This window comes from Equus caballus, chromosome 2 (genome assembly GCF_041296265.1).
Source record: "Equus caballus isolate H_3958 breed thoroughbred chromosome 2, TB-T2T, whole genome shotgun sequence".
Taxonomy (NCBI): domain Eukaryota; kingdom Metazoa; phylum Chordata; class Mammalia; order Perissodactyla; family Equidae; genus Equus; species Equus caballus.
This window is the reverse complement of record NC_091685.1, coordinates 86,060,763-86,074,327: the sequence shown is the minus strand read 5'-3', so window position 1 is coordinate 86,074,327 and position 13,565 is coordinate 86,060,763. Positions and strand designations below refer to the sequence as shown.

The following is a 13,565-nucleotide window of genomic DNA, read 5'->3' as shown; positions in this document are numbered from 1 at the left end:
GCGTGTTCCACCACAGTTTGCTCACTGTGGCTCAGCCTGAGTCCGTGTCTCCTTCCCCACAGCCCAGTGCTCTCCCCACTGCATCTCCCACCTCCTTGCAGGCCGCTCCGTGTGAGTTCGTGAGCAGCAGACAATTCCCTTCAGCAGCCTCTCGGCTTCCCCTCTTTTCTCTCTCCTCCTGACAACGATCCCTGTACAAGAAGGTCTTTGAGAGACCAGGGCATTAATAACCATAAAAACCGAGACAGAGCGCCCATGTGTGATTGCAATCCATGTTTCTCAGCCGTTTCTTCATTATCAGTCTCTCCCTTAGGCATCGTTTAGACATTGTTTGCCTAATGACCCCCATAAAATTTCAATATCACTGCTGTACACCGCAGATCTGTTTATTGCTGTGGACTGTGCCTTACACAGTCACGCATTGCTTAACGGCAGGGATACGTTCTGAGAAATGAGTTGTTAGGTGGTGTTTTCGTTGTGCAAACATCATAGAGTATACTTACACACACCTAGAGGGCGTGGCATCCCACACACCCAGGTTATATGGTACTAATCTTACGGGACCCCTGTCATACATGTGGTCCATCATTGACGAAAATGCGATGCCTGACTGCACATAAATGATAAGATATTCTCAATTCCCAGAAAGCAAACCAGTTCTCCCCCTCGTGGGGACAGTATTGCCCCCGTTGAGAATGGAATTAGATGAAGGTGGGCATGTGGCATTTTGTTTGTGAACAGGAGTGGTTTTCTTGCCCAGAAGTAGCTTGGTTTTCACAGCGTACACCAAGCACAGCTCCATCCACCACTGAACACAGAGTTTGCCTGATGATGCTAACGTGAGATTTTTAAAAGATCAGTACTTTAACGTTAACAAAAAACAGAAGGGAAGCTTTAGCTTGTGGGGAAAGGCCAACAGAACAAGAAGGATGAAAACTATTAATGGCCTTGCTGTACACTGGCACAGTGTGCAGTCTTTAAGTCGTGTTTGAAGGTTTTGTAGTATCAGGAAAATGTCCACAATAGAGTTAATGGTGTAAAAGACCAAAAAAGTATAAATGAAGGATGATCCCAGTTTTCAACATAGACATATACCTAAAAGAGATAGTGCAAGGAAATATACCTGAATGTTCATAATGATAGTATAATTGCAGGTGACATGTTTTTCTTCCCTAAACTTCTGTTTATTTTTATAGATTTCCTACCATGAACATACATTACTTTTATAAACTGGGAGGTATCTATTTAGATAGTTAAATTTCTTTTATCAGAAGTCTTTATTAACAGGTTACATAATGGTAATATTTTCCACCTTTTCTCTCCATCATTAAAATGTTAATCCAAAATTCATAAATGTAAATGTTAAGTTTTCAGTGAAAAGATAATTATGAAAGCCCTTTTAAAAATTAAATTGCTGAATGTGTGAGTATCAGGTTCAAGTCACTCCACTAGGGGTTAATGCTGTTAGTCTGCATTTTAATACAGAATGTACACGGTTGAATTATGCTTGTAAAACCTTATGATAATTTTTTTGTTTTTGTGCAGGAGACCACGTTTCACAAAATGCCTTTCCTTCAGAAACTCCCATCTCTGTGAATCTTTCCCATAACATCTGCAATCCCACGTAAGTTTTCCGTTTCCCGTTTTTTGCAATGTTTTATGGACCGCTTTTTCTATCAGTGTCTTTTCTCTGTACTTGGTTCTGCAGGTTCAAATATGCAGACTTTTTAAGGATGCCAGAAAGTAAAATCTGGTTTTCCTAACAGTTCAGAAAGCAGGATCTTTCCAAGTAAACCTGGTTCATACGGAGTGTCTCTGGTCTCGCTGGTGCCCTTGGGGACCCAGCCATGTTAGAAAACACATCATTCCTGAAAACAGAAAGAAGGAACAAGTTATTCTGAGGATGGGAATCATCTGCCCATTGCTAGGACTTGAAATAAAACTGAGCATTGATGATTTAGAAAATTTTGCAAGAATCTGCTGGACACTCACACGTTTACAGTTCCTCTCTGTGGTGATTGCTGTGTGATGATCGGACAAAATAAACTAGTATATTTTAGTGAGTGAGACGGGAGGAGGGTGCACAAGAAAGAGACGGTTTCAGGGAGAGAAATGTAGTTAGGTTTCTTAGGCACCAGCCGTGCTGGGAAAGGACAGGACAATGTGATTAAACTTAAATTGGTGAGTTTATGAAGAAGGAAACCCAGCCAGGGGACGAGGAGAGCTCTGTAGGAACTGTTTTGTTAGGGGTAGAAAGTAAACGCAGGATCAAGAATGGTTGCCAGCTGCTGGCAGGCAGATTGGAAAGCACAGATGACCTTGGTTACCTTAGTTACCTTAGTTACAAGTTGTTTTGTTGTTTATTAAAGGAAGACTTTGCTGAATCTTGGGAATTTTATATTCCACAACCCTTTCCTGGTTGTGTGTCTTTATGTCTCTAGTATCTATATGTTTCTTGGGGGAAGAATTCCTGCAAAAACTCAATCAGACTTCGTTATACAAATTCAGTATTTGCTTGTAGAGAAAAAAATCAACCGATGCTTGTTTTCTCGATTTCCCCACAGAGCGGTGAATAGCCTCCCACAGTATGCAGAAGCTCCCTGCCCCAGCATCCCTGCTGGGCCCGCAGGTGTGGAGGGAGATAAAGGTGAGGCTCGTTACTCCTGCTGGAGACACCAGCCAGGTGTTCCGTGTTGCATTGCTGGCCGGCGAGCTTGAGAAGATAAGCAGGTTGGGTGGGGCAGGGCCCTTTCCCTGGTGCCCTCTTTCCCAAGCCATGTCACTTTTCCTGCATTAGGAAGCCACCTGCCCTCTGGACCAGCGTCACTGGGGGCCTCTGACTTTGGCTACCCCCTCTGCATTGATGCTGAGCTCCCTCCTTGTAGCTGAGGGTCGGGTGCCCTTGGCTTGGTACAGCATACGGCCCCTTTCCAGGGGTCTACCACTGTGTTCAGTTCGCCTTTCCCAGTCTGAGGTGACAGAACAATAGAGACGGCAGTGGTTGGGTCCTCAGTCACCAGAGAAACAGATCTTGTTCACAATTCCTGTCCACAAAGCATTGGGCCATCCCCTTTTGACTGCCCCCCCCCCTTCGTGTATACATGCTTGCTTTCTTCCTCCACTTCAATTTCCTGATCCATTGTTACCATCACTTCCTTCCTCCTCTCCCTTTCCTGCATTCACCTCAAAAAACCACAGTCATGGTTTTGCCCAATTCTCCAGCTTCTCTGCCTATTCCTGTGCAGATGAGTGAGGCTGGAGAACAGCGCTCACACACACACGCTGCCCGGCCACTCTCTGAGAACAGCACACACACACACGCACACACGCACACATGCTGACCGGCCATTGTCTGAGTTCATGAGCACTAGCTTCACGTGGGCCCAGCTGCTGCATTTCTCTGGTCCCTTCATCCTCCCACTCTCCTCTCTGCCCACACTTCCAGCGCCCTCTGCCTCATTCTCATGGCTGATCTCGCTTCCTATTTTACTGGGAATGAGAGAAGCTTCACACAGTTCCCACTGCCCCATCTACCTGCCACCACCGTCTCTGTTCCCCTCCTGTTGCAACCTGTTGAATTGTCAGTGCTACTGTCCTTTCCAAGGACATTGTGTCAGCACATTTCTATCGTCAGTTTTTCTCTAATGAGTCATTCCCATCAGCATACAAATACACTGTAATACTTCCCATCTTTGAAAAACCAACAATAGGGCCAGCCCTGGTGTCCTAGTGGTTAAGTTTGGCACGCTCCACTTTGGTGGTTGGGGTTCAGTTCCCATATGTGGACCTACACTCCTCATCTGTCAGTAGCCATGCTATGATGGGGACCCACATACAAAAATAGAGGAAGATTGGCATAGATGTTAGCTCAGGGCACATCTTCCTCAGCAAAACAAAAACAAAAACAAACCAACAATGGCCAAACCCTCTCTCTTGACTTGTCTAGCCACTTCTCTGCTCCTCTCTGGGAAAACTCCTTAGAAGAGTTCTCAGTGCCTGCTGATTAATATTCCTTTTCTCCTGTCCTCCCATGGAACCGCTGTAACCTGGCTGTGGTGCACCACTCCCCTGACACAGTATCTGCAGGGACACCAGCGACTTCCACATCATGAAGTCCCACGCTCAGTTCTCAGGCTTTGGTCTCCATGTTGACGTGTTTCCAACCTTAGTCATTCAGTCCGGCTGGTAAACCTTAGGGTTCCCAGTTCAGTTCCTCCCCCTTCCCCACCTCTCACACTGCCGGAGTGCTGTGCTCACGAAGTCAGGCCTTGTGCTGGTCTCTGCACACCCCATTGGTGGTCTCACCCACCTGCGAAGCTTAAGTCTTATCTTCACCCTGACATTCCCACGTTTGCATCTTCAGCCTGGGCCTCTCTCCTGAACTCCAGTATCTTGTAGCCAACTGCCCTTTGACATCTTTACCTGGGGGTGCAACAGGTGTCCCAAACCCAGTGCTTGATCTTCTCCTTCAGACCTGCTGCTCTTACCATCTTCCCATCCAGTCTTTCTTGTTGCTCAGGCCAAAAATCTAGGTGTCGTCCTTGACGTTTTTTTCTTGCCCCTACGTGTGATCTGCTGTCTTACCCTGTTGGCCTTCTTCATACTTTCCATATGTATTCAGAATCTGATAACTTCCCCCCATCTCCACCCTCATTACCCTGGTCCAGGCCATCATTACTTCTCACTTGGGTTATCACTCTGTAAGTGGTTCTTGATTAATCTGAATGACAGAAGGTGGGACTGCATTCATTAATTTGACTTGCATAGCATTTAATTATGGCTACTCTCAACAGAGTACTGCTCTCTGCAGTATTGACCTCAACCCTTCCCCATAGAGTTCCAGAACTAACCAGTTGAACAAGTCTCATAAACTACCAAGGCCAGGTGGCTTTCCCCTCACGTTTCTGTGTTGACCTCTCCCCTTGGTCAGAGGCGCTACTCCAGGTACCGCAGGGTGTGTTAGTGAGGGCATAGATGGCGCTTCGGCCTGCAGGAGGAGGTCTCTGGCAGTTTTTCATCCACAAGAACCCTGGCCAGTGAATTGAAGCTGACCTGAATGCCTTCCAGGGCCAAGGCGGTGTCTTTGATCACCTTAGCTAATTTCAGCAGACAAATTTCATACCAGCTTTTCTAATTGGATGGCTCCCTCCTAGTGATTACTGCCCGTAAGAGGTACGTGAACACAAGTTATCCTTCTAGGAAGCTCCCCAGACTAACCAAGGGTAGCCTCATCTTTCAGACGTCTCCACAGTCATGTGAAAGCTACGTGATCTATTGGTAGTGTTTCTTTAAACACTTGGGGGTCTCTTCTGACTACCCCTGAGGTGCAAGTCTCTGGGTTCACAGGAGGGGGCAGGTTACCGCCAGGCTCTCACACAGAAAGTACAGTCCTAGGGTGCACATGCTGCCCTGTTGTTTACAATTGTTGAACTCCTTTCAAGTAGGACCTGCCTCAGTCATGGGGCACAGGTTGGCAGTGTCTCCAGTGTTTACCTGTCTGGCTGGTAAATCGTTGGGTTCCCAGTTCAATTCGAATAGTTGGGTTTAGTCTTTCTGGGTGAAGGCACTGTCTGCATGCATATGGCCCCGCCTGTCCCGTTAATCCATGCCACCAACCAGTGGCATCCGTCCATCCATCCATCCCACAAATGACTGAGCGACAGCTATGGCAGTGAAGGTAGGGGACAACCAGAGGTGCTGGCAGGTGTTCTGCGTGGGAGGTGCAGGAGCTCGGCCATCGCCTGGAAAGGTTAAGGGGAAGGTGATCCCGTTGAGTTCAGAACCGCATGGCAGGTGTTGGCAGACGCAGTCGTCGGTCAGATTGAAGGCACTCGCACAGTTTGGGAGAGTCTTACAGGGACATTTCCCTTCCTGAGGAGGGCCGCAGGGCACCTCTGAAACACTAGGATCATTCATGTCACTCCGTGCCCCATGCCTCCCTGGGGTCTGCGGTGTTCTCTCCCCAGGTGCTGAGGTGGTTGTCCCTCTCCACTGCCATGGAATCCTTGTGTCTTATCCCAGGGCCTGTAATGTCACCGTTTTTGCAACTTCTTACTTCCTTTGTTTGTTGTTCGTCTCTGCTCACTTGAATGTATCGCTGCTGTGTCATTGGTATCTATAGTGGGGCTTTGCCAACAGTAGGCCCTCAAACGCTTGTTGACTCATTACAGTTATCTTGTAACCCAGGTCAGGAGACGGTTGTGCCCTGTCTCAAGTAAAGGTCAAACAATATGCTCTATTTCCGCTTTATACCCTGAAAGAATATCCTGGCAGGGGTCAGGGAAGGCAGAGTGGTCAGCACGTGGGGATGACATGGGAGGGAAGAGACGTTGAGCTGGGTCCTGCAGGAAGGGCAGGATGTGGGCTGAGCGGGGAGGAAGGTGCACTGAGAGGCCCTGTTCTCTTCCTTAGGTCTTTACCCACCCGGAGACCTGTGGCCCACCCAGCCAGTGTGTGTGACGAGCAGCTTCAACTGCGCTCTGGAGAGCAGCGTGCCTGGTGTGATGCAGGGGCCAGCCCCGGTCCATAACAGGTACGGGCCTCCTCTCTGATGGCTGCCTTGCTCCGCCTGAGGGCTTGCAGTGGGGACTTGAGTTCAGTCTGTTAGGCAGACCTTGCAAAACCCAGGGCCAGACTTCCTTCCCCAGCGTACCTCAGCTGGGTGTTTCCATCTGCCTTTTGGAGTTGCGTTGTGATGTCTTGGAACATAACAAACCAGGCCTTGAGAGAAACTTGAAAGGAGATAGAAGTAATATAGTTGGTGACCAGGTCATTGCTTTCCTTTTTTAAGTTGAAAAGATGATCTATTAATAGAGGCAAATTTGAAGAAACAACCACTACTAATTCCTGCCCTCTAGTAGAGCGAAGATTTCCATGTTTTTGTGGTATTAATCTTGAACACGGCTAACATTTTAAAAGATCAAGTAGTGTGAGTATTGAAAAATAGTTACACGATGGCAGTTTCTTAAATTTGCTTTTGGGTATTAATATGTCGTTCAATTATGAAACCTTGAGAAAATGTTAATATCTGTGTTAAATCACAAAATCCATCAGAAGTTTCTTTTTGTTTTTTTCTTGTCTCTGCTCATTACAGCAGTGTTTACTTTCTTATTTCTAAGATAAGGATCCCGTATGAGTGATCATAGTACCTATCGGTAATCCTAGTCTTCATAGTTGTGATTTACTAAGATGAAAGCTGGCCTTGCTCTGAGGGAAAGGTGGCCATTTTAATGCGGAACATCTGTAAACCCTTCAGGTGTGTACTGAGGCCCTTCACGGTGTCCGCTTGGTCCTCCAGAGGGCTAATAGGGCCAGGGTCCTGGCTTCTGCCTCTGGTTAGACTTAACAAGCCTGTTTATAGAGGAAGCATGTTCCTGGTCTGAGCCATCTGTCCTGCAATAGGATGTCCTTGGTGATGAGCATTTCGTTTGTAAGTCTTTGGTTCTGGGACTTGAGAAAGCACATCTTTTATTTTCCAACATCGAGGAATTAGCAGTGAGGTGGATGCTGGGCAGGAAGATTGTTTTCCTCTTTCTTTACTTGCTCTCCTGACATCCTGATTCTGAAACTAGATCTCTTGTCTTTTGTAGCAGTTTCATTGACTGGAGTGCAACTTGCGAAGGCCAGTTTCCCAGTGTGTACTGTCCGCTGGAATTGAACGATTACAATGCCTTTCCAGAAGGTAAAAGCTGTTTGAACAGTCCCAATGCCATTCTTTTATCCTCAGAAAGTCTCAGCAGTGGACTTGTGTGGACATAAGGAAGGCACTGACTGCAGAGTAGCTTGCCTGTAACATAAAGTGAGCACCTTCTAGGATGATCTCGCAGGAGCCTGCTAACTCCTCCATGTGAGTCCGGCTGTGCCTGCCTGCCAGCTATGGCCTCTAAAAGCCCTCCAAAGCTGGTGTCTGCGGGCTTCTACAAACAGCCCTAATCCATTTAGTCCTTCAAATCAGGTAGAACTGGGTCATTTGAATTTATGTGGACCGAGCATTGTGGATTAGCCTTTGGGAGGCTGGGGCTTTAGTTGTTGGCTATTCTTTTTAGGCAGGCAAATCCCATGCAAAATGGAAACATTTACTTGCTTGTTCCTCAGCATGTCCTGACTCTTCTGCTCCTGGGTGGTGCTGCAGAAGGAAGGAAAGGAGCTTGGAGGGGAAACTGTGGAAAATTCTAGATGCTTGGGCTGAAGCGTCTGTAGTAATAAACAATAAGAGAAATGAGATTTCCCTGATAAGCTGGCAAATGTTCTTAGTATACATTACAATCTGATCGTGATTTCTCATACCAGAGCTGCCTTTTTAGGGAAGGGAGAAGCGATATATTAGGTGTTATATACTTATTTGTATTTTGACGTATGCGTTGCTCTATGCTAACCACAAGGGGGTGCTGTGGTAACTTTCTTCCTGTGCTTGTGAGGCTTGTGTTTATCATCTTCCTACTGGTATCTTAGGAACTGCCTGATAATCTTGTTGCTTTTATCAGTCCGTATGGTATATGTACAGATGACTGACGTTGGCATGACAGATAATAAAAGAAAAATTTAAATACTGATAAGAATCTTGACAGTATTCAAATCTATAGTGGTATTTACTACTATGGTAATGTAGTAGTATTTTAGTGTGTTCTGTGTATTAGAAAGAGTCCTATCAAATTATCAAATACAGAAAATCAAGCCCAGAGGAAGACCTTCCGCACTGAGGGCCTCCAGGTCATGTGTCTGATAAACGCTTTTCACCTTGAGAACGACAGTGAAATGGCCCTCCTGGTCCATATGGAGTAATTGTTTTATGTCTGTCTTTACTTTTTCAATATAAAGAGGCCTTGAAAGCTTTTTTGCCAGAGTGAGTATTCCATTCTCTTCACAAAAATGTTTACCCATGTTGATGTCTCCCATTTGTCATAGAAAACATGAATTACCACAATGGCTTCCCCTGTCCTGCAGAAGTACAGACAGACTTTATTGATCACAACTCTCAGTCTACCTGGAACACCCCACCCAACGTGCCGACTGCCTGGGGACATGCCGGGCTCATCAGCAATCCGGTCAGTGCCGTCATCCTCTGCTGTGACTTTGGGGAGGCTCTGAGTTCTCTCTGGTGCTTCTTGAATCCTGGTCCCACTTTCGCTTTACACTTGGGTTCGAATCAGTGAAGGCCTGGCTTGTTTCCTGTAGATCACAGAAGCCTGGGCTGGCCACCCCCTGAAGGACCCTAACACATACTCAGATGGGTGGGGACTTGCAGGCATTGACAGTCTGGCCGCCCCCAATGAAAAAGACACCCCAAACTACCGAGGAGGGATGGTTTATGGATAGCACTGACTGTGGGCCAGCAAGCCCTCTGTCACACAGCTGTGTTTGTGTGGCCCTGCTGACCTTTTCCTCTGTGAGAAGACAGGAAGTGAAAGTCCCAGGAAGGTCGCTCAGTGCTCAGGAATGGGACCTCAGGGCTTCCTGCCTGTGAGCACACTTCCCTGCTTAAAAGCCGGGCTGCCTTCCCCCTTTCACATGCATACCATACTTTTTTTTTTTAACAGATAGAAGGCATTTGACCTGTGGGTCCTTCCTTGGATTGAAATAAATTCTTCCAGTTTGATGGGAATTTCACAACCCTCTGTTTGAGAAAAGTGGAGTTAAAGCAACCCGGATGGTTGAGAATAGTTTAGTAATTTCCATCTTGGATTGCTCCCATTGTGGTATCCACTGGTAGATAGTCAACTTTGACATTCTCTTTCTATGGCCTCTTTATTTTTTTTAAACACTTCTTTTTTTCTTTTTCTCCTCGTTTACACTTTAGCCCTACCTCACAAGTACCCGAAGCTTGTCTCCAATGTCTGGACTCTTTGGTTCTATCTGGGCCCCGCAAAGTGATGTGTATGAAAATTGCTGCCCCATGAATCCCACCACGGAACATTCGACTCACCTTGAAAACCAGGCGGTCCTGTGCAAGGAGTACTACCCAGGGTTTAACCCGTTCCGTGCCTATATGAACCTGGACATATGGACTACCACAGCAAACAGGAACGCCAATTTCCCGCTGTCTAGAGACTCGAGTTACTGTGGGAACGTGTGAAAAGAATTTGATTTTTAAACAATGTGAATAAAGAGGCTTGTGTTTCAATTACTAGCGTAAACTGGTTGTTGAGATAGATTACGACATTGGTGGATATTTTGGCACTTTTATATGAAAATAAAATTTTTTAATGAAATCTGGGTGCTCTATTTTTTTTTTTAACCCATCGCAAATCAGTGATAGAAACCAAGCATCCATGTGTCCTAACTTCGTAATTCAAAAAGTGTGTCAGACATGCCAAATGTTTTAAATCAGAACAAGGGAGCCTTCCAGGAAGGAAAGAGTGGAGAAAGCCATGGGCTGCCGTGGTTCTCCTTCCTTGGGCATCAGCATCCCCCCAGGGAACTTGCAAAAAACAAAGTCGATCAGGTGACATTCCCAGAGATTCTGATTTAATTGACCCGGGGCTCAGGCCATTGGGATTTTGAGTCGAGTTCTCCATCGATTGGAATGTGCAGCCAATTGAGAACTGCTGGCTCGGAAGGCCCAGCTGAGCAGCTGGCCACTTGCCTGGACAGACCCCTTTTAGGGTGGAGGACAGCTCTTTCCAGTCCTGGTGGTCATGGCTGCTGGGGTGAAGCAGAGAGCCTGGCACTGTCCTACTTGTTCACTGTGGTGAGGGTGTTCCCTCCCCTCCATCATGCCCATCACTGGGGGCAGCGACAGCAGCTGGGACGTTCTGGTCCGTTTCCCTCTGAGGGGGCCGGTTTACTCCACATGTGAGTACTCAAGGGGTCAGGTAGCTGCTGCATCTTTTCCCAAGCTGGTTTGTATCTGCTTGTCAGTGATTTTAGAAATCCGTATGTTGGTGGAATTATCTATTTGCATGTGTAAACTTTGAGAACAGTTTTAACTTTTAATAAAAATGTCTTATTTTTACGTTTTGTTTTGTCTTTATTGGAAATTCACAAGGAGAGATTTTTGAGTGGAGCACTGGGTTTGGCTCCTTTGAGTTCATTTCTCTTTGCCATGGTTGTCTGGGGGCCTGGGACCTGGAGGGCAAGTGGCCTGTAAATCCAGGACTGCCTTCTGCAAGGAGCTCCTCCAAGCACGCGTGGACTCTAGAAACGCCTGAGGCTGCTAAGTTAGAATTTTGATTTGGCTGAAGCAGACCTTATGCCCCAATATTGAACAAGGGGGAAAAATAACTTAGGTTCTAGGTAACTACCCAAAAGAATTGAGAGCAGGGCTTGAACAAATAATTTGCACGCCCATGTTTATAGCAACACTATTCACAATAGCCCAAAGGTGGAAACAAATGTCCATTAATGGTTGAATGGATAAACAAAATGTGGTATATACGTACAATGGGATTTAATTCAGCCTCAAAAACGAAGGAAATTCTGGTACACGCCACAACATGGATGTACCAAGAAAACATTCTGCTAAGTGAAACAAGCCAGTTGGCACGAAAGGGCGAGTACTCTATGATTTCACTTACATGAATGTTAAAATCAAACGCAAACCAAGACCAGACTTGAACATTCACTGAGCAGACAAAACCGGTTCAGTCATACCAGCAAAACTTAATTTAGCTTATTTTGCAAGATGTGTGAGGCCACCTTGACCTGGGTCACTTCCCCCTTATACCTCTGAAAATCATAAGTGAAACTTAAATTGTTCCCCAAAATTGGTACAAGGTAACCACTGTCCAATTCTCTTTCATTTAAGAAAATGCTAATATTGTAACCAATCCCCAGGAAGAATAAACAGCCACTGACTCCACGCTGTATAGGCTGCTTTCTAACATACCTCTGAGCCTCATTCCATGGTTTGGTTTGTGCGCTCCTGGTTTGCACGCTGTCTTCTTGGTGTGTGCACAGTGAACTTTTACTAATTGTTACTTGAGTGACTTGTTGGTTTTACTTCTGTTTTTCTTTCTGAACTGTTGACCTGAGGTCCCTAGAGTAGTCACGTTCATATAGACAGAAAGTAGAAAGGTGGTTACCAGGGCCTGAGGGGAGGGGCCGGGCGGGGAGTTGTTGGTTAATGTGTACTGAGTTTCAGTTTAAGAACAGGAATCCTACAGATGGGTGGTGGTGATGGCTGCGCGACAATGCGAGTGTACTTTATGCCACTGAATTGTGCACTTAAAATCAGTTAAAATGGCAAATTTTGTGTCACATATATTTTACTGCAATAAAAACAATAAGTTGATGAAAAAAGCCCCAAAGCATTTTCAGTATCAAATTCGAAACTTTCCCACTGGAGAGAGTATGAGACATTAGGTGTGTGTTCTGCTCGGTGCTGTAGTCCATCTCATTTTTCTGCTTCCCTTGATCCCTTAGTTCTCATCAGGAAAACATGAGAAACCAAAATAAGTTTTTATTGTACTTTATACAAAAAGTAAAAATCTCCACTTTAACTGGAAAATTATCTTTATATTAAAAATTTTTTTTGAATATTATCTTTAGTCCTAGGACTAAAATCAGTGATAGAGAAACTGAAAGTGTTTTTATTCATGTGAAAATATTTACTGAGTGCCTAGGACCCGTTCCTAGGGCCGTGGGTACAGCAGAGAACAGGAGAAAGTCCTGCTGCCTTGGCACCTTCCAGAAGGAGGCACAGGGAAGAAACAAGCAAAAGATTCAAATAATGCTTCAGATACTGATGCATCCTCTGCGGGCAATTCAGTGGGGATGTGATAAACTGGGGCAGGCGGCAGCGGGTCCTTCGGGGTGGTCAGGGAAAACCTCTGAGGAGGTACATCTGAGGGAAACTTGAATGACAAGGAAGGGTCAGCTGTGCCAAGATCAGCGGGCGGAAGTTCCCAGCAGAGGACAGAGCACCGGCTCTCAGGCAGGAGGCCAGGGCAGCTGGGGCCCTGACAGCAAGGGCCACAGGAGAAAGCGGTGAGGCCACAGAGGGAGGCAGAGGCTGCCCCCATAAGGCCTTGTAGGCCACCAAAGAGAGGATGGGTTTTACTCAAAGTGCAGTGGGATGCCACTGGAGCATTTTAAGAGAGAAGGAACGTTGTCTAAGTTTTGAGAAAATCACTGACAGCTGAGTGGAGAGTGGGTCCTGGTTGTGCAGGAGTAACAGTAACACCCATTAGATGTCTGTTGCAAGACTGGAGATGATGGAGAGGATGGGTTTGTTAATATGGGAACATGATGATGGGGTGGAGTTGAGGGGGCGTAGGGAGGTGAACCCCCTGATTGAGCTTTGCAAGCTGGGTCATAGCAGTGCCATTGGCTAAGAGGGTCTGGTCGGAGGCAGGGGGTCGAGAGTTCATTGAACACGGTCAGTGTGAGAGACCTTTTATATCCAAGTGGAAACGCCCCGTAGGCAGTTGCACCTATAAATCTGAAGCTCAGTGAAGTTTGGGGCTGGAGACTTCAATTGGGGATCTTCAGCCTCTTGATGGTATTTAAAGCAATGGGAGTGAATGAGGCCTCTTGGGGAGGAGAAGAATCTTGAGGACTTAGGGTTAGAAGAAACGGGAGTTGAGAAGGAGCAGAGAGGAGGCAGCAGCACAAGACTGAGGAACAAG

General features: G+C 46.3%; 1 protein-coding gene across 3 annotated transcripts in view; it reads left to right on the top strand.

Moving 5' to 3' along the window:
* TMEM131L (transmembrane 131 like) overlaps window positions 1-10,208 on the top strand; it is a 150,195-nt gene extending 139,987 nt beyond the window's left edge. For all 3 annotated transcript variants that reach the window (XM_005607805.4, XM_070257673.1, XM_070257671.1), the window contains 6 exons: window positions 1,546-1,624; window positions 2,565-2,647; window positions 6,412-6,532; window positions 7,590-7,681; window positions 8,905-9,044; window positions 9,797-10,208. In XM_005607805.4, the coding sequence (XP_005607862.4) occupies window positions 1,546-1,624; window positions 2,565-2,647; window positions 6,412-6,532; window positions 7,590-7,681; window positions 8,905-9,044; window positions 9,797-10,072 (791 nt within the window). In that variant the 3' untranslated portion in view covers window positions 10,073-10,208. The remainder of the gene's footprint in view (window positions 1-1,545; window positions 1,625-2,564; window positions 2,648-6,411; window positions 6,533-7,589; window positions 7,682-8,904; window positions 9,045-9,796) is intronic.
* Window positions 10,209-13,565: the final 3,357 nt, after the last annotated feature.